Raw genomic sequence first — 25,674 nt, forward strand, 5'->3', positions numbered from 1 at the left:
AGTGAAACATGCTCAACATTATCTGCATTTAAAAGAAGGTTGAAGCAAAGTTTATACATTTTTTAACTCATTTGTGTTTTTCGTTTTATTTTTATTTCATTCAAATATATCTTTGGATTATTTAATTGTATTCTGAGGTATCATATGTTTTTGAGATATCATTTATTGCATTTATTTGAGTGTGTGTGTGTGTGTGTGTATAAGCACAGACGTAAGCCTATGTCCGAAGCTTATATAGTTTTGTAGTAGTTATTTGTTAGGAGGGGGGGCCGCTCGTAAGCCCATTCGGGTTTTTTATGACCTCTCCTGCATATCTTGTCTTATTTTCTTTTTGATCTGTGTAATGTTAATTTTTTTATAAGTGCAAATAAACAAACAAACAAACAAACAAACATAAGAAAATGTTTCCTAAATTTTCCCAAAGTTAAAAAAATGAATTGGACATGTGTCAGGGACCTGATTTATTGTTGTAACAATGTGACAAGCTTTTGTCTCATTCATAACAGCTGTATTTATTTACATTTACAGAATTCATAAACACTTGATATTTGTTCCAAGAGGTGGTATGTAAATAATGATATAAGCTTTATTACTTTATGACTCTAAAAGTTATTCATTAAAATAACCTCTGTCACATGTCACCATTTGGCTCTTTGATGAAAAGCATCTCGAATTGTCTGTCAGCACCTTCAATTTGCACTTAAAGGCTTTGACGATATTGATGTAGGAATGATGAAGATCCTCTGGGATTCAAAGGGTGCTGATGACTTCCTTGATCCAGTCAGTCAGTCTAGTGATGCGAGTGTAGACGCCGTAGTAGTCTGGACGTCCGCAGCCTTTTCCCCAGCTCACCACCCCGGACAGGAACCAGCGACCCGATGGTTCCTGGCAAACCAAGGGACCACCAGAGTCTCCCTGACAGAAACCATATTATTGAGCAGTGAATGGGATTCTAGCCTCTCCAAGGCACAAAGTGACCATAATCATTGACAAAAGCTGTAATTATTATCAGTGACTCAGTGACTAATGCCACTTGGTGCTTTAATGTACTGTAGCTCATATTTTATGGCTGGTTTATGAAGAGCACAAATCACCAAAGTCTTACCTGGAGAACTTTCAGGATTTGATTTTACACTGGGATGCAATACTTAGTTTGGGAAACAATTTTGACAAATTTTCATTCAACTTATTCCACTTTTTGTCATTTAGCATATGTTCATACTCTTCAGCACTGCCAGTTATGGGGGTTCCATGGGTTTGAAATGAAGTGAACCTCTTCTGTTCGTGTATTTTCATGTTTTTCTGTACCTGACAGGCATCCTTCCCTCCACTGCGATAACCGGCACAAATCATTCTGGGAGTAACCAGGTGGCCGTAAGAGCGAACACAAGCTTCTTCACTGACCAGGCGAACATCCACCTTCTGAAGAACATTACTGGCACTGCCTGCAGGAGATAAAATAAGATCCTTCTGTCACTTCAATTCTCCTTTTGATCATAAAAGCATTTTAATGCTTTTCTTTTTTTTTGGATTCCTTTTCTACAGTATCTTTCTTTGATAGATTTAGTAATTTATTCATTGTCTCCTTTGATTGTGCAGCACTTTTGTTAACAGCAGTTTTATACGCTTATATGTGGCACTTTGTTAATAAAGTTTTAGCTCCTCAGTCTGGCCTCAACACTCTGAAAATGGAACAAGTAAGAATAACAAGATTCAGCACTAGAATATATCCAAGTTACAGCAATAATAATCATAATCATAATATGATTACCACTCAAAATTTAAACTATTCAAGTCAGTTTCTTCAGTTTTAATAAATACTGGAATTCATTTCAGATTAGGGCCAACCAAGTTACAACTAATGCAGATGTAAATGGATCTTTCCCATGTTGAGTTTTATATTCCACCAGCATTACATGAATTGATTTTAATGAAAAAAATGTATATAACTTTGGTATTGTCAAAGATACTGTGTGAGTTTCAGTGATGCAATCTGTATTAGATGATCACTTCTATAAGCTAGCTAGTAGTTAGCAGGCGAAGCACACATAACCACAAATGGTTACTCGATTACTGTAATGCTCTTTTAACTGGACTTCCCAAAAAGAGCATTAAACATCTGCAGCTCATCCAGAACGCTGCTGCTAGAGTTTTAACCTGGACTAAGAGATCTGAACACATCGCACCAGCTTTAAAATCTTTACACTGGCTTCCAGTCAGTCACAGAATAGATTTTAAAAGCCTGCTGATGGTTTACAAATCCCAGAATGGTTTAGGGCCAAAATACATCTGTGATATGTTCAGAGAATATAAACCCAGCAGAGCTCTTAGATCCAAGGTCTCAGGTCAGCTGGTCAGGTCCAGAGTCCAGACTAAACATGGAGAAGCAGCATTTAGCTGTTATGCTGCAAACAAGTGGAACAAACTGCCAGTGGAGATTAAACTTTCACCAAATGGAGACATTTTTAAATCCAGGTTAAAAACATTTCTGTTCTCATGTGTCTATGCATGAAATCTGCTCGATATCTTTTAACTTATCTTGACTGTTGCTTGTTTTTAAATTCATTTAAATGATTTTATTTGTTCCTCTTTATATTATTTTATGTATTTTTAATGCTTCCACTCCCTGCTGCAATGCTTTTATTTTATGTAAAGTACTTTGAATTGTTTGTACATGAAATGTGCTATACAAATAAATTTGATTTGATTTGATTTGAAATGGATTGTTGAATAATTCTCAACCAATTCTGTTCTTTATCGATACTGTGTTTTTTGTTTACCAAACAGCAATATTTACTGAAATTAAATCATCTTGGAGGTCCTGCGTGCAGTCTGTCACAAAGTGATGTATAAAATGTTATTATTAACCTTCTTGGCAAATAAAAGTAATTATTTGTTAGAATATTGAAAATCCATTGTCTACCAGATACACTGTTTCCATGCCTAGGGTTGTGCCGATGGACGATATCATCATCCATCGTCATTTATGACCCACCATCACGATGGATGGTAACCATCGTGATGCCACGCCCACTTTTTATTTATTTATTTATTTTTTGTTAGGAATATATATAACTACGGTAATATGAATTAGAGTCAGGCATGAAAATTAAAATAGCCTATGCTACAAATATGCCTAATTGGCTTATTCTTATATAATTTATTATTATTATTATTATTATTAGGGTATTATGTCTAGGTTACAGCTTGTCTTCGTTTTTCCCACGTCAAACATTTCATGTTATTCACGTTAACTGCTCGTAGTGCGTCGGGAAACTTGCTCATTGTCAACAGAAAAGGTGGTATGACGTTCAACTTCAGCTAAAGCATTAACTTTGCAGTGCAAAGGCTGGCAACTCGTACTGCCTGTCAAAGGTGTGTAGCATGGCCTTGAAAGTGGGCTTCTCGAACGTGTTGAACGATATCATTTCTTTGGCCAGGTAGCGAGTTACAACACCTGTCAGCTCCTTCCACCGGTCACTGTCAGTTTTATATTTAGTGCTTTTCGCAAACATCACAGATATGGTCGGTTGCGTTTTTTTGGCAAGCCCTGAGCGCACGGACACGTTGATCGTTGACTTAGGTGAAGTTAGTTTTACGTTGGATATTCGACAGACATTCGCAAGCAAGCCACTCCAACCTTTCAAGTGCACCCGTATTGCAGACTTTACAGTAAACACACGGAGAGGACTACTGCAGCGTGTTCCAACTTCCTGTTTTCAAAATAAAATAAAAATGAAAAAATATGATATTTAAAGCAGAGATGACCTACTGTGTATAATGTTATTGAAATTTATGGACAGAACTGAATTGTAAAAATAAAAGGTGTATCTCATGTAGCAAGTGTAGTTGCATGATCCCACAATGATTTGGAGTCAATTGATCACAAGACCTGGAAGCTATTGAGCAAAAATGCTAATATTTACATATAAATATTCATAAAAAATATGAACAGATCTAAAATTCAAAAATAAAAGGCGTATCTTATAAAGCCAGTGTAGTTACATGATCCTACACTGATTTGGAGTCAATTGATCACAAGACCTGGAAGCTATTGAGCAAAAATGCTAATATTTACATATAAAAATTTATAAAAAATATGAACAGATCTAAAATGTAAAAATAAAAGGCGTATCTCATGTAGCAAGTGTAGTTACATGATCCTACACTGATTTGGAGTCAATTGATCACAAGACCTGGAAGCTATTGAGCAAAAATGCTAATATTTACATATAAAAATTAATAAAAAATATGAACAGATCTAAAATGTAAAAATAAAAGGCGTATCTCATGTAGCAAGTGTAGTTACATGATCTTACACTGATTTGGAGTCAATTGATCACAAGACCTGGAAGCTATTGAGCAAAAATGCTAATATTTACATATAAATATTAATAAAAAATATGAACAGATCTAAAATGTAAAAATAAAAGGCGTATCTCATGTAGCAAGTGTAGTTACATGATCCTACACTGATTTGGAGTCAATTGATCACAAGACCTGGAAGCTATTGAGCAAAAATGCTAATATTTACATATAAATATTAATAAAAAATATGAACAGATCTAAAATTTAAAAATAAGAGGCGTATCTCATGTAGCAAGTGTAGTTACATGATCCTACACTGATTTGGAGTCAATTGATCACAAGACCTGGAAGCTATTGAGCAAAAATGCTAATATTTACATATAAATATTAATAAAAAATATGAACTGATCTAAAATTTAAAAATAAGAGGCGTATCTCATAAATAGTGGCATTTCTTTTTGTGGCTAAGACTATTTTTTTAACATGATGGTATTTAAACACAAGTGTGCAACATGGGTTCTCTTTCAAAAATTCATGATATAATGTGTCTGGCCATGGAGATCTGAGTTTATTCATGTCATGTTTTGGTTTTATTTTGTCCCATTTTTTTTGTTATAGAAATTTTGAATTTTTTTCTTCCTGGTTTGCAATGTCTGTAATCAATCTCTTCATCCTGTGCACCTTTGTCATCCCCTGAACTGTCACCTTCTGCTGCTGTGTCTCCAGAGTAACTCTCCTCCTCTTTGTCTTTCATACCGTCTGTCTTTCCCTTTCCATGGCTTTTCTTTGCCTGTTCTTGTGTCTTTTTGTGACTAGTTTGGACTGTCTGTACATTGTGGGTCTGAATGTTTTCTTGTGCACCTTCATCATCCACTGAACTGTCACCACCTTCTGCTGCTGTGTCTCCAGAGTAACTCTCCTCCTCTTTGTTGTACGGTCAATCAATTGAGACACTGAGTCAAGTTCTTCTTTGGCTGAAACAGTATTAGCCAAAATGCTCATTCTGAACTCAGGATCATCTTGCTCCGAAATTTCTTCTGAGCCGTCTGGGTTTGTAGGCCAGTGCTCCTCTGCTAGCAGAAATTGTGGGCCACACATCCATTGTTTATCCTTAAGGAATGACTTCACTCCAAGTCCCCTGGAAGCAATATCTGCTGGATTGGACAAGGTGCTCACTTATCTCCACTGAGCTGCATAAGACGCTGCAAGGATCTCTGAGACCCTATTGGCCAAAAATGTTTTGTATCTGGAGGTTTCATTTTTGAAGTACTTTAGCACTGCGGTGCTGTCAGTCCAAAAGACTCACACCAACCCTAACAGGGGTCAGGGTCTAGGGGCCAACTGCAACATCTCTAGGCCTGAGAAGCCATCAACTGAGTTGAATGTGAAGAAACCCACATGGCAAGAAATCCAAGACGTCATCCGCAAGGCCAAATCATCGGCTGCCCCAGGCCCAAGCGGTATACCATATAAGGTATACAAGAAGTGCCCCAAGCTTCTTAAGAGGCTGTGGAAAAACATGAGGAAGATCTGGGCCAAGGGGACAATTCCACCAAGTTGGAAGTTGGCTGAGGGATGCTTTGTTCCAAAAGAGGAGGGGTCCTCCGCAATCTCTCAGTTCAGAACAATCTCTCTTCTTAGTGTAGAGTGTAAGATTTTCTTCTCTGTTCTGGCACGAAGAATTACCTCCTACTTGACGCAAAACCACTATATCAACCCATCTATCCAGAAAGGTGGCATCCCAGGCTTTTCGGGCTGCCTGGAACACACCTCAATGATCAGCCAGCTGATCCAAGAAGCAAAACGGAAGAAGAGCGACCTAACAGTCATCTGGCTAGACATTGCCAATGCTTATGGGTCAATTCCGCATGATCTCATCCAAGAAGGACTTGACCATTATTACATCCCTGTGGCAATCCGAGGCATGATCACCAACTACCTTGCAGGTTTTCGGCTCAGGTTTACATCAACTGGCTGGACCTCCAAAAGGGGATCCCAACAGGGTGCACCATCTCCCCCATCTTGTTTATTATTGGAATGAACCTACTGTTATCCGCAGCAGAAGGCATAACCCGTGGCCCTAGATTGGAATCCGGTGTTGTGCAACCAGCGCTGCGAGCGTTCATGGATGACATCACAGTAACAACTGTGACACACATCCAAGCAAGGTGGGTGCTGGAAACATTGGGCAACGTCGCCTCCTGGGCAGGGATGCTGTTCAAAGCCAGGAAGTCCAGAAGCATGGTCATTAAGAAGGGCAAAGTCACCAGCAAGTTCAGCCTTCAAGTCCAGGGTGAGGTCATTCCATCGATCGAGGGCAACACAATAAAATGCCTGGGAAAGTGGTTCAACGTGTCACTGACGGATAGTGCCAGTATTGCTGAGGCGGTGAAGCAGACCAAGGTATGGCTGAGGAAGATTGATAAGTCTTTACTCCCGGGCAAGTTCAAGACCTGGCTGTATCAACACGGCCTCTTGCCCAGGCTCCTCTGGCTATTCACGGTCTATGAGTTTCCCATGACTACCATCGAGGCCATTGAGAGGAGGACCAACAAGCACCTGCGGAGGTGGCTGGGCATTCCCCCAAGCTTCTCATCAGTGGGCCTTTATATCAGGTCTGGTCAACTGCAATTCCCCCTGTCATCAGTAGTTGAGGAGTACAAGGTGGCAAAATGCAGAGTTGTCCTAAGTCTGAGGGATTCCAACGACGACCTCATCAGACAAGCTGGCATGATAACCAGGTCTGGACGCAAGTGGGCTGCCACCACAGCTGTGGACCAGGCAGTCAGTTCCCTGAAGTTGCGGGATATAGTTGGCAATCAGTGCATCCACCAACAAGGCCTCGGCTCTGCACAATTTCAAACCTGGGAAGGCGCAAACATAAGAACCAGGCAAGGCATGGTGCAGGCAGAAGTGAGGAGCAGGGAGGAGGAGAAACGGGTAGCCAAAGCAGTGCAGCAAGGTTCCCAGGGGGCCTGGACAAAATGGGATTTGCCCAGGCGCAAAGTCACATGGAGGGATCTGTGGCGTCTGGAGCCCTATCGCATATCCTTCCTCTTGCGGTCTGTTTATGACACCCTCCCCTCCCCAGTACATCTGCACACATGGGGGCTAAGAGAGGACTCACTTTGTAAGCTGTGCAGCCAGAGGGGGACCTTGGCCCATATACTGTCTGGGTGCAAAACATCTTTAACCCAGGGGCGGTATAGGTGGCGCCACGACAAAGTACTCCTCTCATTGGCCGACACCATAGAGCGGGAGAGGGTCAAGAAGAAATCAGCCCACACAACCGCACAGAGAGCCATCACCTTCCTTAAGGAAGGAGCTAGGCCCATACTAAGGAAAAGACCCAGCATTCTTCATGCCGCAAGCTCCTGGGAAATGAGCGTGGATCTTGGGAAGAGGCTACAGTTTCCAGAGGTGGTGCAAACAACCCTCCAACCTAACATAGTGCTGTGGTCAACCAAGGACCAGAAGATAATCCTGGTTGAACTGACAGTGCCATGGGAGGAGGGCTGTGAGGAGGCCCATGAAAGGAAGGCTGCAAAATACCAACAGCTGGCCCAAGACTGCCGAGACAGAGGCTGGCAGGCGTGGGTCTTTCCTGTGGAGATAGGATGCAGGGGCTTTCCAGCAAGATCTGCATGGAGTTTCCTTTCTGCCATAGGGATGGATGAGCAGAGTAAGAAGAAGGCAGCTCGCCGGATGGGGGAGGAGGCAGAACGAGCCTCATGCTGGATTTGGAGTAAGAGAGAGGAGGAATGCTGGAAGCCGGGGGCAGGTGGGCAGTGAGCTGGCCACTCACTGCGGGCCCACCAACTGGAGGGTGTTGTGGTTGAGGGCCGAAACACCCAGTGAAGGTCGGACACCACCTGATGACATCTGCCCCTGGCCTAAGGCTACAGCTACCTGCTAAGGTAGCTGAGGAAGGCACCTTTAAGTGTATTCATCAAAACATTGGCCCATTAACAGTCCATCCCAACAATGTCTGAACAGTGTATGGCCCATCATTTTCACTTGGAATCACCTTTATTGGTTCTAGGGCTTTAGGTGCATTCAAGCCGATCAAAAGCTCAATGTCTGCATCAATTTCAGGTAGGTGTACGCCTCGTAAATATGGCCATCTGACCAGGTCCTGCTCCCGTGGTATGTTGCTCCTGCACACAGGCATCTTCTTCTGTGTAAAGACATCTGACAAGTCACAGTAGAGGTCACTTTCCAGACCAGCTACTTCCAGATCCGAAACAATGCAACTTCCCACAAGCTTTTCCTGGCCCATAGCACGCAAGAGAATTTTAGTTCCTCTTCCTGACACATTCAGCTTATTCATCAGGTTTGATGTATAAAAGGAGCCAGAACTGCCTTGATCCAAAAAGGCATACGTTTCCACAATTCTGTGACCTTTTTTTAGACTTGACCTTGAGTGGCACAATGGAGAGCTTGCAGTCATGGTCACTGGCCCCAGTGAGACCACTACTTTGCACCGCCACCAGAGAGCGGCCCACTTTTGCTCAATAGCTTCCAGGTAATGTGATCAATTGACTCCAAATCAGTGCGGGATCATGTAACTACACTTGCTACATGAGATACGCCTTTTATTTTTACATTTTAGATCTGTTCATATTTTTAATGAATTTTTATATGTAGATATGTGACCTGATCCAGCAAAATGAGTCACAGTGACCCAAATGTCAAAATTGAGATTTTGGTATCAAAAGAAAGGAATGGAAATAAGCTTTAAAATGATACCATAGTCAAAGTCATACATTAGATGGTTTTCAAAATATGGCCATTTGATTTATGATCTTCCACCCTTTTTTTACGATTGAAAACCTGAGAAAATCGCGTTTAAAGTTTTTTGCCCGTTTTTTTGTTGATAGCTTTCAAAATCCTGTGAATTTGAGGGGATAAACTCTTTATCTTAAAGCTTAATTTTACCAAAGGCATTTGTACACATATAAAATGGTATTAAACCAGACTGAAGCCCAAATGATTAGAAAATATTTATTTTTGTTCCCACACACACTGCTCCACAGCTCGACATAGCCCTCATCACCTCTTTAATATCAGTCACAGGTTGCTCAATGACTTCATCGTCATCTTCCACATGAGTGGCGAATTCTTGCTCCTTTTCCATATCCGAGTCTTTGACATCGCTGTCATTTTCTTCTTCAGAAGATATCACCTCAGTAAAAAAATCCGTAACTAGCGCTAGCAAGTCTTGCTGTCCAGCAGCAGAGCTAAAATTGGACGCCACGAGAGTTTAAAGCTTTCGTGACTCTACTTTCTTTAGCGAATGACATTTTAAAACAAAAACACAGATCAACACGCTACACTATACTACAGTACTACACGATACTAATATTGTAATAAGACGATGACTTTTTTGACAATGACGAATATTGAGAGACTTTCTACGATTAGTTTAGGCTACACCAACACAGATAGCTAGTTTGACAGGAGTGATGGCTGGACCAATTGCGTGCACCAGTCACTCGAAACGTGACTTCCCGCCTATTGTGGGCCTTTGTGTCACTGTGTGTGTACATTTTTAAGCATTTTGATTGGTTTTATGAAGTGAGCAGAGATAGAGACGTTTCAGAGGTAAAGGGAAATCCTCAGAGGTAATAGGAATGGTAGACGTTAACGGGAGAGGAGTCGATGAATTTGTTCAACCTGTTAAATTTTAACGCATTTATTACAACTTGCAAGTCAACTTGAATTGTCATTTACGTGCCTTTCCTCAATTATATGGACTATACAACTTTGGGAGATTGTTTTTTAATGTCTATTCTTTGAAATTAGCTAAAAAAAAAAAATTTTTTTAATCCATTGTTTTTTCATGTTATCTGCCCGTACCTCAAAATAGAACGTTGCGACTTCCGACTCATTTCGCCAGAGCGGGTCACATATTAGTCTTTTTGCTCAATAGCTTCCTGGTAATGTGATCAATTGACTCCAAATCAGTATGGGATCATGTAACTACACTTGCTACATGAGATACGCCTTTTATTTTTACATTTTAGATCTGTTCATATTTTTAATGAATTTTTATATGTAAATATTAGCATTTTTGCTCAATAGCTTCCAGGTCATGTGATCAATTGACTCCAAATCAGTGTGGGGTCATTTAACTACACTTGCTACATGAGATACACCTTTTATTTTTACAATTCAGTTCTGTCCATAAATTTCAATAACTTTATACACAGTAGGTCATCTCTGCTTTAAATATCATATTTTTTCATTTTTATTTTATTTTGAAAACAGGAAGTTGGAACATGCTGCAGTCGTCCTCTCCGTGTGTTTACTGTAAAGTCTGCAATACGGGTGCACTTGAAATGTTGGAGTGGCTTGCTTGCGAATGTCTGTCGAATGTCTGTCGAATATCCAACGTAAAACTAACTTCACCTAAGTAGAGCGTTGCATATTCTTCAGGATGGTGAACACACAGGTGATCGCGTATATTTGTTGTCTGTTCATCTTTGGCACGGACCACAGATGCGCAAATCTTACAGACACATTTATTTAAATCTTTTGGCAGCCCACGCTCATCTGGTTCAAAACCAAAGAAATTCCAAATAGGCGAAGTGGTGCCCTTCTTTCCAACCAACTCCTGCGTCATGGTAGGTTGCCAGCTGTTGAAATTAAATGAGCCTCTCTAACGGAATAAAACGGATGCTTTTAACCGTTAAAATTCAGGAATGGAACGGCAGCTTTTTATAACGCGCAGCGCGCCAAAGCGCATTAGTAAAACAAAATATATAGTTTTAAATGTATTACCATTAAATTGCCGTTGTTAGTAGATTATTATTATATATTTTATGATGGCCTAAATATGTATTTATTGTTACAATTAAGTAGGTTAAATAAGTAGGCTATCTATGGGATAGTGACATTCTGGCACGGGCCATTCAAACGCGGAAGGATGTTTTTTCCCCCCTTACAGCTAAAGCCTGGGGAGTCTGTGTAGAATCATCACCATGTAGCTTATACTACCGTTTTATTATTATTATTTGATCATTAATAAGTCGTTGCCAACCCCCCCCCCCCCCCCCCCCCCCCCCCACGACGATATCATCGTCCATCACGATGTTTCACTGTAAACATCGTCTTCTGCCAATTAAGAAGACATCGCCCAACTCCCATCATTTCATATGCTGTCCTCTTTCCAACGGCCCCCTAACATCCTCCCCAGCTCACCTCCCTCTCGTAGAGCTCCCCATCCGGTGACCCAGCAAAGCAGGCCTGGCTCCAGCTGGTGGGTGGGCGGTGGCAGGCAGGCAGGTCGAGCGTGTCCAGTCAGAAGTGCGATTGCTGGCCGGTCCAGCTTTAGCAGAGCCAGGTCATAGTCATGGGACTCATCATCATAGTAGTGGTGAAGATGGATGCGCCGAACTCGCGCCACCTCTTCTGTGGAGCTGCTGCGGTTGAGCAGCAGTTTGCCTAGATAGACTGTCCACACTGAGGGGGAATAGAGGCTGCAGCAGCATCAGAAAAGAGGTATCACAGTGGCATCAAATGTATTTTTTTCCTCTCCAATTACACTCAAACGACATTCTGATTGATGATAACAAATATCTGAGCAACTGTTTATATTCATATTGTATACTGTATTATTTTTTAATCCTCCTCATGTCAGCTCAATGAAAGCTGTAAAAGATTTTAATCACATACAAAACAATCGAGCAGAGAACTGTTAATCCTCAACAAGATGTTGCAGCTGTGGTTTTGGCTACATTCCAGTCAGCTGGTGCTGTATTTGAAAGTCAAGTGCAGATAAGCACATAAATGCACTGGCATAAACCATGAACTGAAATGACCCAGCGCCAGCCTGGAATACAGGATGTTTAACCGAGATAGAAAGAGAATCGTGATTTCTAAAAATGGTTCTAAAATGTCAAATAAACTTAAAAGACATAGAAAATGTTTTCTAACTTTCTGACAGCACAGTCATCACAGTAGTTTCCCCCTCATTGCTTCCTGCACTTACCTGTCGTCATAGAAACAGTGGGCAGCAGACACCACCCACTGATTGGAGATTAAGGCCCCCCCACAAATGTGGGTCCCCCGCACCTGCAGGCTGGCCTGCCACGGCCATTCTCCTTCTGAGGCGTCCATACCCCCAACGATACGACTGGAGAACTGTCTCAGGCCACAGTCTGAATACACACACACACAGCTTTATTTTCAATCACATCATTTCAAATGTGAAACAGCATGTGCCAATATCTGTACATAAATAAAATGTTTGAGAGGTGCTGAAAAGAAAATATTTACATCCTGTGTATCACACGTGGACAATGCCAACATGAAGAAGACAAGATAGGGAAAAACTGATTTTCTTCATTATATCTTTATGATAAAGGCATGTTGACTTCATGATTAGAATGAGTCTAATTTTAAATTAATTAATTAATCTTTATTCCAAGTTTAAAGCTGCTGTCGGCAGGTTTTCAAAATTTCGAGTCTAAAGTCGGAAAATTCGAACTGATACAACTTTCAGGTCCCTCCCCCAACCTCTAACAAGCTCCGAATCGCCCCCCAAACCCCTCCCCCTCTGCGGACGAGGTTGTGCACGTGAGTTCACACCGGTGTGAGCGCACACAAGCTGGGGCAGACTCACGCTCAGCAGCGTGTGCACAAGCTGTGATTGACAGGTAGGATTCCTCCACCCTAACTTGATTGGTTAAAAACAGCCGGGAGCGCTCGGTTTTTGCAAGCACGATTACAGGCTTCAGAGGGAGCTACAGATTTCGTTATTTTTCCTAAACAGCCTATTTAATATTCTACTTCCAGAATCCCATGACAGTTCAAGCTAATATGACTAAAAAAAAGTTGCCGACCTCAGCTTTAAATTAAATGAAGTTTAAAAATTGAAAACTAAATGAAACCCCTAATCTTGTCATACACCTCAGTGTTATAAGTGCACATTCTTTCCAAACATATTGGCCATCAGGCACCTTCTCGCAGGCTGTTGTCACCCATAAATTCTTTATATCAAAAGAACAAATACGATTAGGAAGTGTTTCCTTGAAAAGGCCTCAAAGTCCTCATTAACAGATATCTGCCTCTCTATTGTCTATGATGGACTGCAACAGCAAAGTGTTACTAAGGTACTAATCAATATTAAAACCTTAAGTGGAGCACTGTTGGCCTCTGATACTCAAACACATCTATCCTTATAAAGTTCGGTACCTGAAACCAAACAGTGTTGTGGCTAAGGTTCTATGGGAGAAGGCTGGGACAGTGCCATGGAAAGGGATGCCGTGCCTGTCTTTAGGCGTCAGTGGTAACCACCACATATCAACGAAATCGATGCTTAATACTAACAAGAAATAAAAATTGTGGTTATTGTGACAGAGAAGGACACTAAAACTAGTTGATTAGAATTAGAAAGTGAAAAGTCAGTAAAAGATCCCGGTTTGTGCCAGAATACGTTCCTTCCCAATGCTATTGTTTTGTTGCAACATGCCATTTAGTTGAAAGTCTAGGTGACACGCGCAACACAACCGGTAATGGTGAACTAGTAAGGCACAGCAGGTATTCATTGGTCCATAACCTATGAGGGAGAGTCATGAAAACAAGATCTGCTGTGTCAAAACACAAAAACTTGAGGATAAATTCTCACCACACTTTTTCTCATCGGAAGCATCAGGGCAGTCGGTAACAGAGTCACATTCCGGGTTTGGCTTCTTCAGACAAGTCCCATCAGCACACAAGTAGGTCATATCTGTACACTGCACACCTGCATACACACATAGAAAGCCACACTGTGTATTTACTGCTGTGCTTTGGAGCTGTAAATTGTACTTTTTTAGGACAACTAGACTTGACTGATTTTCTTAATTTTGCTTCGCAGAGTATATCCAGGACGTTTCCTGAAGTAGTGCTGCACACAACAGGGCAAAGATTACAAATAGTGAGAAATCTGCTGAAGGCAATGGCACTCTGAAGTGTGAATATATGTGTGTGTACATATGCGTATGTGGGTGTGTTACCATCAGTGCAGTTCATCTCATCTGTGGCCTCAGGGCAGTCTGGGTGTTGGTCACACACTTTGTAGTAGTCCACACACTGACTGTCCTCTGGGCACTTGTACTGTGCAACACACACTGAAGCACACAGGATCAGACATTAGTATCAGCTTGCATGTGTGTCTGTATATTTGGTTGTATCGAATTACATTATTTAAACAGTTAAGAACCGGAGAGAAATTGAAAAATAATATTTTCACAATTTCATTATAATGTTTATGATCTGTATGTCCACACAATATAAAATTATATTAGTTTTGCAAATTTTTTAATTAATTTGAGCTTACATTATAAATCAATTCCTGTGTTTCTCATACAATTGCATCTAATCAGTGGGCATTTGACCTAAGTCTAGCCAACAATAGCACTGTAGCCTGACAAGCAGTCACATCTCACGGGCCTTAAATTGGGAGATATTTTCTGCCATCCCAGTGGATTCAAGGGACTTGGAGAAAATGGGCCAATCAGATCACCTCAACATTACGCTCAGGTTTTCAGATAGCCCACTTTCATCAGAAGGAAGCAGAGCAGGCTCACATTGCCTTTGTTTTGCTCGAACAGTCTAAATCTCTGGTGTGTCTATCATGTAATTTGGCAGCTTTAAATATCCGGAAGTGTCACAAGTGGCCGCACAAGCAGTGGGGGTGTAGACAGATTAAATTGGAAAAGCATCAATGTCTTCTAGCTTTTTTATTTTCTACCTTCACCTATAACATTTAAACAGGAAATGCTGCATATCGAATTGTGTATAGTCATATTTTAAATCCTGAAATATATACCACAGTTCCTCTCGTCGAGGCCGTTGGGACAGTCTTTGATGCCATCACACACAGGAACACAGAGGCCATTCACAGTGCACAGGAACTGGCCTGGACAAGCTTCACAACACACACAGACACACAAATAAACACTGTGCAAAATAATGCTTAAAATACATGTGAGAAATATTCCTTTTAACTTGTTTTTCTTTACTGTCCTGCATCCACAACTTACGGTCTGACAGGTTGAAGATGCTGTAGTGCAGCTGAAGGCCCGGCCCCGTGAGAGACACCTCCGACGTCATGACAACAGTGGTCGTCATAGAGGTCAGGAAGAGACGTTCAGAGTAGGGCTGAAGACTCCTGGTACCACACAGTCTAAGAAGAGGAAAAAGTAACTGGAATTCAGAATACATTTCTGTCCTGTTTTCCTACAGAGAGAGCACAAGGGGCTGTGGTGGAAGCCCACAGGTTTGAGAGCTTTGATTTGAATGCCATTAAATGACTTAAGCCTCTGACTCTCAGCTTGTATGAGTCAATAATGAAAAACCTTTTATAGATCATTAAGGATCAGAAAACACAAGCTGTCATTCTGAATTCAGCAAATTTTAGATATCTATATTGAAACTAAAATGGCAGTGGAAGGAGGCAGGATGCTCATATGGGGCAATGCTGCCCCCTTGTGTTCAGTTCAGAATAGCAACATGTGAGGATCTGAGCGTGACAATTTGACACAATTTTTTGTTTTTTCACCTATTATGAAACCAACCAAGAGTTTGCATATCGTAGCTTAAGCGGAAATCCAAATCTAACTTCTTATATCTAAAACTTTTCTTTAACATGGAAATATCGTAGAGTTTGAGTGTGCCAGATTGTTTGTCTCATTTGTCTCTGTGTGGCCCTGTGATGGACTGGCGATCTGTCCAGGGTGTACCCCACCTCTCGTCCAATGGTAGCCTATGGTAATATTTTCACTTAATTGATATCTCTATTATATATATTTAATTTTCTGCTGTCAGCTGCATGTGGTGTCTAAAAGGAAGAGGGACAAAAAAAAAGAAGTAAGGCTCAAACCAAAATATCTGCACTTTTGAGGCTCAGCACCTGCTAAAAAAAACAGTTTTGGGGAAGAATATAAATATTTTTCTTTTACAGAAGTTTGTTCTCAAAAGGGAACTTCAGAATGCTATTCCACTAAGAATGTGCAATTTGATATTTTTGTTTATGAGCTGTTTTACTGTTTTAGGAAAAGAAGATTAAGTTAAAGGGGAAGTTAAACAGTTTGGTTATCGGTGAGTAGATGAACGCATTTTATGCCAGAAATAAGGTCCAGGTTTAAAAAAAAAAAAAAACTTTTCCTTTAAAGCCAAAGTAGACCACTCTGTATTTTTCACACTCATTGGTTGTTGCTGTTAAGGAGGCTTGGTGAGCCAAGAATTAAGAGCGTGTTAGTGTACACGATAGATTCTAAACTCAGACCAGCTGGTTTAATCGTTACACACCTGCGGTTCTGAATGATCCACTGTCCCTGGGTACATGCCTGGTTGTAGCTGGCTCTGCTCAGTTCATAGCCATCAAACTTCAGAGCCAAGCCCATGTCGGCACCTGGCATCTGACATAACATGCAGGATAGAAAATGCAGTAAAACTATTCAGAGCCTTAAGGAATGAAATTATACTCATTTTCAGTTAAATATTTATGAATGGTGGTTAGACTTACAGTAAAGCTCCACGTACAGCTGGTGTTTGGAGGGTAGTAGCTGGGAAAGAAAGGTGTCCTTAATGTCCCCTGGATCCCAAGTACTTCCTTCAGCTGTATAGAGGAATTACAGTCTAACAAAGAAAAAGTCAGAGCAAGAGTGACTTTTAATCACACCCTTGATCTTGTTCTGACTTATGGCATTGAGAGTGAACAGTTAACAGTGTTCCCTCATAACCCTGTCTTACCTGACCATTTTCTGATAACCTTTGAGTTTACATTACTTGACTATACAGTTTCTGAGAAGAAATTTACGTATAGAAGGTGTCTATCAGAGGATGCTGTAACCAGATTTAAAGAATTAATTCCATCATCCTTTTCTTCACTGCCATGTGCAGATATGACAGAGGACGACTACCTAAACTTTACTCCAGCAGCACTTGACTCTCTTGTTGACAGCACTATAGTTTCAATGCGTACAGCACTGGACAATGTTGCCCCTCTGAAAAGGAAGGTAATCAGTCAGAAGAGGTTGGCTCCTTGGTATAATTCACAGCTGCGTGCTTTAAAGCAGACTGCAAGAAAGCTGGAGAGACAGTGGCGTTCCTCTAATTTAGAAGAGTCTCAGTTAGTCTGGAAAGATAGTTTAACAATGTATAAGAAAGCCCTTCGTAAAGCTAGAACTGCTTATTATTCATCATTGATAGAAGAGAATAAGAATAATCCCAGGTTTCTTTTCAGCACTGTAGCCAGTCTGACTAAGAGTCCGAGCTCTGCTGAGCCAGTTATTCCTTTAACTCTCAGCAGTGATGATTTCATGAGCTTCTTCATCAATAAAATTGTTTCTATCAGAGAGAAGATTGATGGAGTCCTTCCCACTATTATTAGTGATGTATCATCAAGTACAGCAGCTTTAGAAGTATCTTTAGAACCTGATTTGTATTTAGACGGCTTCTGCCCAGTTGATCTCTCTGATCTAACGACAGCAATAGTCTCTTCTAAACCATCAACTTGTGTTTTAGACCCAATCCCAACCAGACTGTTCAAGGAGGTTTTCCCATTAATTGACACTTCCATATTGGATTTGATCAATCTGTCTTTGTTGACAGGATATGTACCTCAGACTTTTAAGGTTGCTGTAATTAAACCTTTACTTAAAAAACCTACTCTTGATTCAGAAGTGTTGGCTCATTATAGACCTATATCCAATCTCCCTTTTATGTCTAAAGTTCTTGAAAAAATAGTTGCAGCTCAGCTTTGTGATCATTTACACAGAAATAATTTGTTTGAAGAGTTTCAGTCAGGATTCAGAGTGCATCATAGCACAGAAACTGCACTGCTGAAAGTTACCAATGATCTCCTCTTAGCCTCTGATAGCGGACCTGTTGTCTGTGCTTGTCCTGTTGGATCTCAGTGCTGCATTTGATACGGTCGATCACAGTATCTTATTACACAGACTTGAACATGTTATTGGGATTAAAGGAACTGCATTAGGCTGGTTTAAGTCATATTTATCTGATAGATTTCAGTTTGTTCTTGTAAATGAAGAATCTTCCTCACACACCAGAGTAAGTCATGGAGTTCCTCAGGGTTCTGTGCTTGGACCGATTCTTTTTACTTTATACATGCTTCCATTAGGTAACATTATTAGACAGCATGGCATAAATTTCCATTGCTATGCTGATGATACTCAGCTGTACTTATCTATAAAACCAGATGAAACCAATAGGTTGGTCAGACTACAAGCATGTCTTAAAGACATAAAGACCTGGATGACTCAGAACTGTCTGCTTCTAAATTCAGACAAAACTGAAGTCGTTATCTTTGGACCTGAGCGTTTCAGGGAGAAATTGTCTAGCTATATAGTTACTCTAGATGGTATTTCCTTGGCTTCTAGTTCTACAGTGAGGAACCTTGGAGTTATTTTTGACCAGAACTTATCATTTGACTCGCATATAAAACAGGTTTCTAGGACTGCCTTCTTTCACCTTCGTAATATTGTTAAAATCAGGAACATCCTGTCTCAGAGTGATGCAGAAAAACTAATTCATGCATTTGTTACTTCAAGATTGGACTACTGTAATTCTTTATTATTGGGCTGTCCCACATATTCTCTGAAAAGCCTTCAGTTGATCCAAAATGCTGCAACCAGAGTTTTGACGTTTTAGCTTCTCTTCATTGGCTCCCTGTTAAATTCAGAATAGAATTTAAGATTCTTCTCCTTACATATAAAGCTCTTAATGACCGAGCTCCATCATATCTTAAAGATCTCATTGTAAGATATTTTCCTAACAGAGTACTTCGTTCCCAAACTGCAGGTTTACTTGAGGTTCCCAGAGTTTCTAAAAGTAGAATGGGAGGCAGAGCCTTCAGTTTTCAGGCCCCTCTATTGTGGAATAAGCTGCCAGTAAATGTCCGGGAAGCAGACACCCTTTCCACTTTTAAGACCAGGCTTAAAACCTTTCTTTTTGATAAAGCTTATAGTTAGGGATGGCTCAGGTGATCCTGAAACATCCCATAGTTAAGCTGCTATAGGCCTAGACTGCTGGGGGGCCTCATCTGTCACACCTTTCCTCACTTTACTCTCTTTATGTATATGTGATATTATTATGGTCATTAACTCGTGTTTCCCTGTTCCAACAGATATCCTTTGAATGGTGTTACAGTGCCGCCGTCGCGGTGGCCCCCTGCCCCCCTCCCCCCTTTTCTGTCTTCTCAAACCCCAGCTGGTCGAGGCGGATGGCCATCCTTCCTGAGGCCTTGTCCACACGTAGCCGGGTATTTTTAAAACCGAATATTTCCCCCCCTCCGTTTATAAAAAAATCTGTATCCACATTACCTCGTTTTCGAAAAAAACACCTTCCACACATAACCGAACATCTGCGTTTTCACCTGTCTTGACAACCCAAATGCATTTGCTGTTTTGCGCAATCTGCCCTCGTCAGCTAAATAATAAAGTGTGCACGCAACTTTTTTGAGCACGGACAGGTGATCATATGACAGTGGACTGCCCCTCGATATGAGGACGTAATAATTCCGACAGCGACAGGAGTGAGGAGTACGACTTGAGCGTGTAAATTCAAGGCTGTAAACAGCGCCTGCACAATAATAACCACCACAGTTCTGAAGGCATCCATGCTTCTTCAGTAAACAAAGGTCGCACTTTAGACTTTTAAGCAGATTTGTTGTTGTTTTGGCGCATATTGTGACGTTCGAAAACGCAAAACTCCGGTTATCTCTGTCTACACGCAGCTGCATAAACGGAGTTTTCAAAAATCTTCACTTTGCCCGGAGTTTTTAAAAACATTCGTTTACGATGCGTTTTTATGCGTTTTCATGTGGATGACAGGTCCAAACGTAGAAAAATATATTCGTTTTAGCAGATACCCGGCTACGTGTGGATGGGGCCTGAGTCTGGTTCTGAATTGGATTATTTTATGAATTATGATTATTATTAATTAATTGAATTCCAATTGGCTTGAATTGGACTTACTATCTAAGTGCCTTGAGATGACATTTGTTGTATTTGGTTCATTCAATTTCATTCCTATTTGCGGCATTGTTGTTGGCAACAACAACATACTGTATAAAAACTGTTAATGGTAATATAAAGTAGTCAAGTTTAGTTAGTAAAGTTTCTCTATATAACAAATTTCTTCGATAAAATTCACAAAGTGCTTCACAATATCATGACAGATAAAAACACAATGACAAAAAAACAGCAATAGAAAGACAGTTGATAACATAAAAATTGGCAAATAACATGATATGAACACCCTCCAAAGAAAAGCTTGTTATGGAAAAGTTTTTGGCACAAACTTTTGAGGCGCTCTTGAAAAAATATAAAATGCTCTGGTCCTACTTTTTCCAAAATCTTTCAAATTCACGGTTGATTTGGGTATGGGCCTCTAGTTCTTTGGCGGAGAGGGATCGAAATTTGGTTTCTTCAGTTTTAGGTCAACAACAGCTTCTTTAGAAAACCTACGGACAACCCAAACCCTAACTAGGTCATGAGGACTGGAAGATATTAGAAAATCAATAGCATTTAAGTCTAAACTTAACAGTTTTCCACATGCTGTTTCAAAATTTGCAGAACTTAATAAACCTGCTGTGGCATGGCCGAGATGGCTTACCTTGACACTATTGATACAGACATCACCTAGGGATTGAATACTCCTGATTTTAGTGATCTCCTGACATTAACTCTCGTGCTACCACGAGGTAGACATTCTTTAATTTATTTTTTGATAATATTTTTCAAGAAAAAAATCGATTACCATGAAATGTGATGAAGAGAAACATACACCAATCTGACTGAACTTTAGGAGTTCATTGACTTTATGAACAAGTACATTTGAAGATGTGTTTTATGTGAATACTGTAAATATGAGAAAATATCTCAATAGGCTGTCTTTATTTGTTGCATGACTCATTTATAAACCAGTGAGAAGGTTTAGGCGTTCTGCCAGTCTTACCCTGGTGGGCCCAGGCTTGGGCAGACAAAGAAAAGGGGTCCTTGTAATTGTAAAGACCTTGTTTCCAAACCACCGTCATCCACTCGCCTGAGGACAGGACACGCACCACATGCTCATGTCTGCTGCAGCCATACACACTTGAAGAACAGAGAAAAAGGTGGAATCAGGGTAATTGTTAACGTAAGGATGATAGAAATGAGGCAGTACTGAATACATCGAATGGGTTGATATAAGTTGGTTTGATTTAAGTTCAAGGATAATTAAAAATTGTCCAAAGTAAAAGAAAAAGGGAAAAGTTAAAACTGCTAAGTGAAAATGCACTATGATCTGTAGATCAGTAGTCCATTGTTTTTTGGGTAAAAAAAGGCTGAAAAGATTAAGGGGATAGAAAGATGATCTGTGTTTAGAATGCTGTCTTATTTAACTTCTATAATGTTTTGGGGAAATGCACCTTAAATTAGAATATGCCATGTTTGCTTGTTTGCTAAGTTTCTGATTGGAGGATCTGTTCATGGTTGCTAATGCCTCATTCAGCCTGTGTACGGAACGTGTGGCTTACGTTCATCCATTACAACATTGGACTTGACTGAAGCTACATGTCATATTTTCTGTTTCCCATTTACAGGGGCGTGACATTAACACCAGATTCTCACTCATGATAAGATGAGGAGAAAATGTAAGTATGTGTTGAGCAGTAGCTTTGAGCCCTTTAACACTTGACTCGATGTGTCACAACTAATAAACATGATGTGCAGCTTGTAATTATATTTATCCCCCGTTCAAAAATGTCAAAGAGGCATCTGGTGAACACTTTTTGTCACAAAGATGGATAACCCCACAGAACCTTGATCTTAAAGTGATGGAGTGAGTTTGGCATTAAGCCACTATATAATTGTAACTCAAAACACCCAACAAGCCAAGTAGAAAAACTGTCTGCCTCAGCTGGACTGTCACACTTCCTGTTTTCTGCTTCCTGCTCTTTGTATGAAGTTCGAGGCATTTTTTTTTAATGCCTCCCTTATCTATTTTGTACCAAATCATTCGCAAAATACAGACCGGTGGAGAACTCGAACTCTCCTCTTTTTGAACAAACTCACGATGTGATGAGATGATTATCAGAGGGCGTAAGGGAGTTGTACACCACCAGCCTGTCTCGGCACTCAGGCAGCACCCACTCCATGTGGAGCTCGAGCTGGGACCCAGGGGCGGTCTGGAGGTGCCACAAGCAGGAGGAGCGGTGCGTCTCAGGGCCACGGAGAGCCACGGGGCTTCTGGACACCACCTTCTGATAGCGATAACAATCTTGGGGCGAAGAAGCCAGAAATTAGAATTGGAGCTCATTAACTTATCTGTTAAAGCAGGGCCATCGATACATGGGTAGGATATGGCTCATTTCATCATTTTGAAATGTTCGTTTTGGTTTTGATTTTATATTTGGACTTAATGCATTGAATAAATCATTTGCGCAGTCATCACATTTGAACACTGGGACATGTTGTGCAGTCAGAGAGATGCCCAGTATACAAAGAGTTTGGAGTTTTCTGATAACTACACACTCATTAACACTCATTAGTCTCCACTAAAAAATAAACGATAAGCGAACCAGGGTTACTTGTTCACTGCCTTTGAACAAGCTCTTGCGTTTCCTCTCATTTTCACAATTTGCATATTACCTATATCATTCACAACACTATTTTGTGTGGCTGCATTAAAAACTCTGTTTACAGTTAGCACATTCACTAACAACCAGAATGCAATATTCAATATAGGAGTGTTGTGTATTTCCTGCCTGAGACTGCACAGAGACTCTATAAGGTAGCCAATCAGGGCCCATTTGACAAATAGCCAATAACATATATGAAAGCCTTCCACAAAGCTGGAACTGCTTATCATTCATCCTTGATGGAGGAGAATAAGAGCAATCCCAGGTTATTTCAGCACTGTAGCCAGGCTGACTCAGAGTCCTAGCACTGTTGAGCCATATATGATTTGATATTCCTTAAACTTTGTAGTAGTGATGACTTCATGAACTTTTTCACCAATAAAATTGTTTATATCTGAGAGAAAATTCATGGATCCTCCCCACTATAGTCACTGATGTGTCATCAAGTCCAGTAGTTTGGGAAGTATCTTTAGAACCTGACATGTGTTTAGACTGTTTCTGCCCAGTTAAGCTCTCTGAGCCAACAACAAAAAGCTTTTTCTAATCTCTCAATCTCTATTGACAGGCCATGGACCACAGACTTTTAAGGCTTCTGTAATTAAACCTTTGCTTACGAAAACTGCTCTTGATCCAGGGCTGTTAGCTAATTATAGACCTACACGTATATCCAATTTCCCATTTATGTGTAAAGTTCTCGAAAAGATTGTTGCAGCTCAACTTTGTGATTATCAGAAGCAATCTGTTTGAAGAGGAGGTTTGAATTAGGATTCAGATTACATAATAGCACAAAAAATGCACCAGTGAAAGTTACCGACAATCTCCTCTTAGCCTCTGATAGCAGTCTCTCTGCAGCTCGTCCTGTTTACTTATTACTTATCTCAGTAATGCATTTGATACCATCGATCACAGCATCTATTACAGAGGCTTGAATGTGTCATTTGGAGGAAAGGAGCTGCATTTTGCCGTTTCAAGAAATATCTATCTAATAGATTCCAGTTCCATAGGGTTCCATTAGGTAATATTAGACAGCATGGCATAAATCTCCATTACTATATTGCTGATACTCAGCTATACCTATATATGAAACCAGATCAAACAAGTCAGTTGGGTAATACAAGCCTGTCTTAAAGACAAAAAATGGATGAAACTGCTTCTAAATCTAGACAAATTAGTGTGGTATAGTGGGAGTTACAGGTTATCTATTTGTATTTTTGCTCAGACAAAAAATCCCAGACTGCTCTTTGAGTGGGCAATTCAATGTGTAGCTTTACATGCAAAAGGCATACTGTTCATTCTTCTGTTATTTCCATGAATTCAGCTTTGGTGAAGGTAAGATAGAGATTAATTTGCTGCATGCTAACAACAAATCAACCAAAATAAATCAACTGATACAAGAGCAGAAATTATGAAAAGGCAAATGAAGAAAAAAATCAAGTATAATACCAAATGAAGCTTTCAGAAGTTCTATAACTTTGGGCTCGGTTTCTGTAGGGAGCGGAACAAAGAGAAAACTAATTAAAACAAAACTAAATCATAAACAAATTCTCCCCTTTGACTCTCATTTCTCTCTCGCACAAACACTCTCTTCCTCACCACTGACAAACAGTGTAGGGAGATGCAACAGGTAGCCGTCAATGCTGGCTGTTTCTTCCACTTCTGATCCACTGTATCCCCTAAGGCCCTTCGCCAGGCTGCTGGTGACCCTCTCCAATGTAACTCTCCCAACAAGACTGCTGGGCACGGACAGCACTATCCAGAAGTGAGCCACCACACTCCCCTCCCTGCAGGAAAAAGCCATGAAACAAGGCCATAATCAACACAGCAGTTACAAGTCAGTCTGAAAAAAATGGATGCTTGATTTATACTAAAGGTATTGAAAATACTAAAGTGTGCTCTGTGTGGATGAGATCACTGTGCCCTCCCACACCATGAGATACATCATACATCTCACTGTGAAGGTGAGAAATTAACCACTTTGTGATGTTTGAATTCTGTGTGGTAAAATGGTGCGGCACTGGGAGAAGCCTCATGATCTTAATTTAGACCTTAAGATAAAAAGCGCATCTGTAGTGTGAAATTAAGGATGACTTATTGAGAGCTCAATCATTTGTGCTAGAATGTGGTTTGACACTTTTGTAAGGGCGCCTTCCTTGAGTGTCAGAACTTGTAAGTTAGTACAGCTCATTTAAGCTCATCTCAGATCTCTCACTCACTTCAGCAGACAGACCCCACACACCTCAAAACAGAGAAAGGAGCTCATTTTGTCATGATTTTGAAAGCTATTTTTCAAATACTGAGATATTTGGGGGCCTAATAGCACATTGTTCATTGTTGCAGCAAACTCAAAAAGCTTATCGATTGCCAGAAACAGAGTTAGAAGCATAAACTGTGCAGTGCTTCCTGTTTGAAGAGCAACATATTGACTGAAAATATTGTTTTGCTGAGAACAAGCTATAGAATTAAGAATTTTACTGTCATCGTTAATGAAAGCAATTTTTTTATGTGTGCGAGTCAAAATAAACCCTGGATCTTGATAAGTGCAAAGTTCATTAGCATTAAATTACATTTAAATTAGCTGAATAGAAGATGCATAGTTCCATGTTGGATTCAAAGCTGACACTTCAAAGTGAGAACATGTGAATATCAACAGTGCAATGGGTATCCAGATATTTACCTGAGAGATCTTCTGAGCAACAATTGTGTGCACAAGCACTAACTTATACCCACTCAAGTTA

The 25,674-nt window shown here is 40.4% G+C and overlaps 1 protein-coding gene across 1 annotated transcript in view; it reads right to left on the reverse strand.

Annotated features, from left to right (window-relative positions):
* Positions 1-492: 492 nt before the first annotated feature.
* Positions 493-25,674, reverse strand: part of tmprss6 (transmembrane serine protease 6) — a 32,599-nt gene continuing 7,417 nt past the window's right edge. The window contains exons 5-18 of the mRNA XM_075463990.1: positions 24,533-24,720; positions 24,383-24,424; positions 22,374-22,578; positions 21,277-21,413; positions 16,823-16,935; positions 16,606-16,715; positions 15,339-15,481; positions 15,125-15,223; positions 14,310-14,423; positions 13,940-14,056; positions 12,302-12,470; positions 11,512-11,789; positions 1,309-1,445; positions 493-915 (exon numbers count right to left, since the gene is read on the reverse strand). Of these exons, the coding sequence (XP_075320105.1) occupies positions 751-915; positions 1,309-1,445; positions 11,512-11,789; positions 12,302-12,470; positions 13,940-14,056; positions 14,310-14,423; positions 15,125-15,223; positions 15,339-15,481; positions 16,606-16,715; positions 16,823-16,935; positions 21,277-21,413; positions 22,374-22,578; positions 24,383-24,424; positions 24,533-24,720 (2,017 nt within the window). The 3' untranslated portion in view covers positions 493-750. The remainder of the gene's footprint in view (positions 916-1,308; positions 1,446-11,511; positions 11,790-12,301; positions 12,471-13,939; positions 14,057-14,309; positions 14,424-15,124; positions 15,224-15,338; positions 15,482-16,605; positions 16,716-16,822; positions 16,936-21,276; positions 21,414-22,373; positions 22,579-24,382; positions 24,425-24,532; positions 24,721-25,674) is intronic.

This window comes from Odontesthes bonariensis, chromosome 4 (assembly GCF_027942865.1).
Source record: "Odontesthes bonariensis isolate fOdoBon6 chromosome 4, fOdoBon6.hap1, whole genome shotgun sequence".
Taxonomy (NCBI): domain Eukaryota; kingdom Metazoa; phylum Chordata; class Actinopteri; order Atheriniformes; family Atherinopsidae; genus Odontesthes; species Odontesthes bonariensis.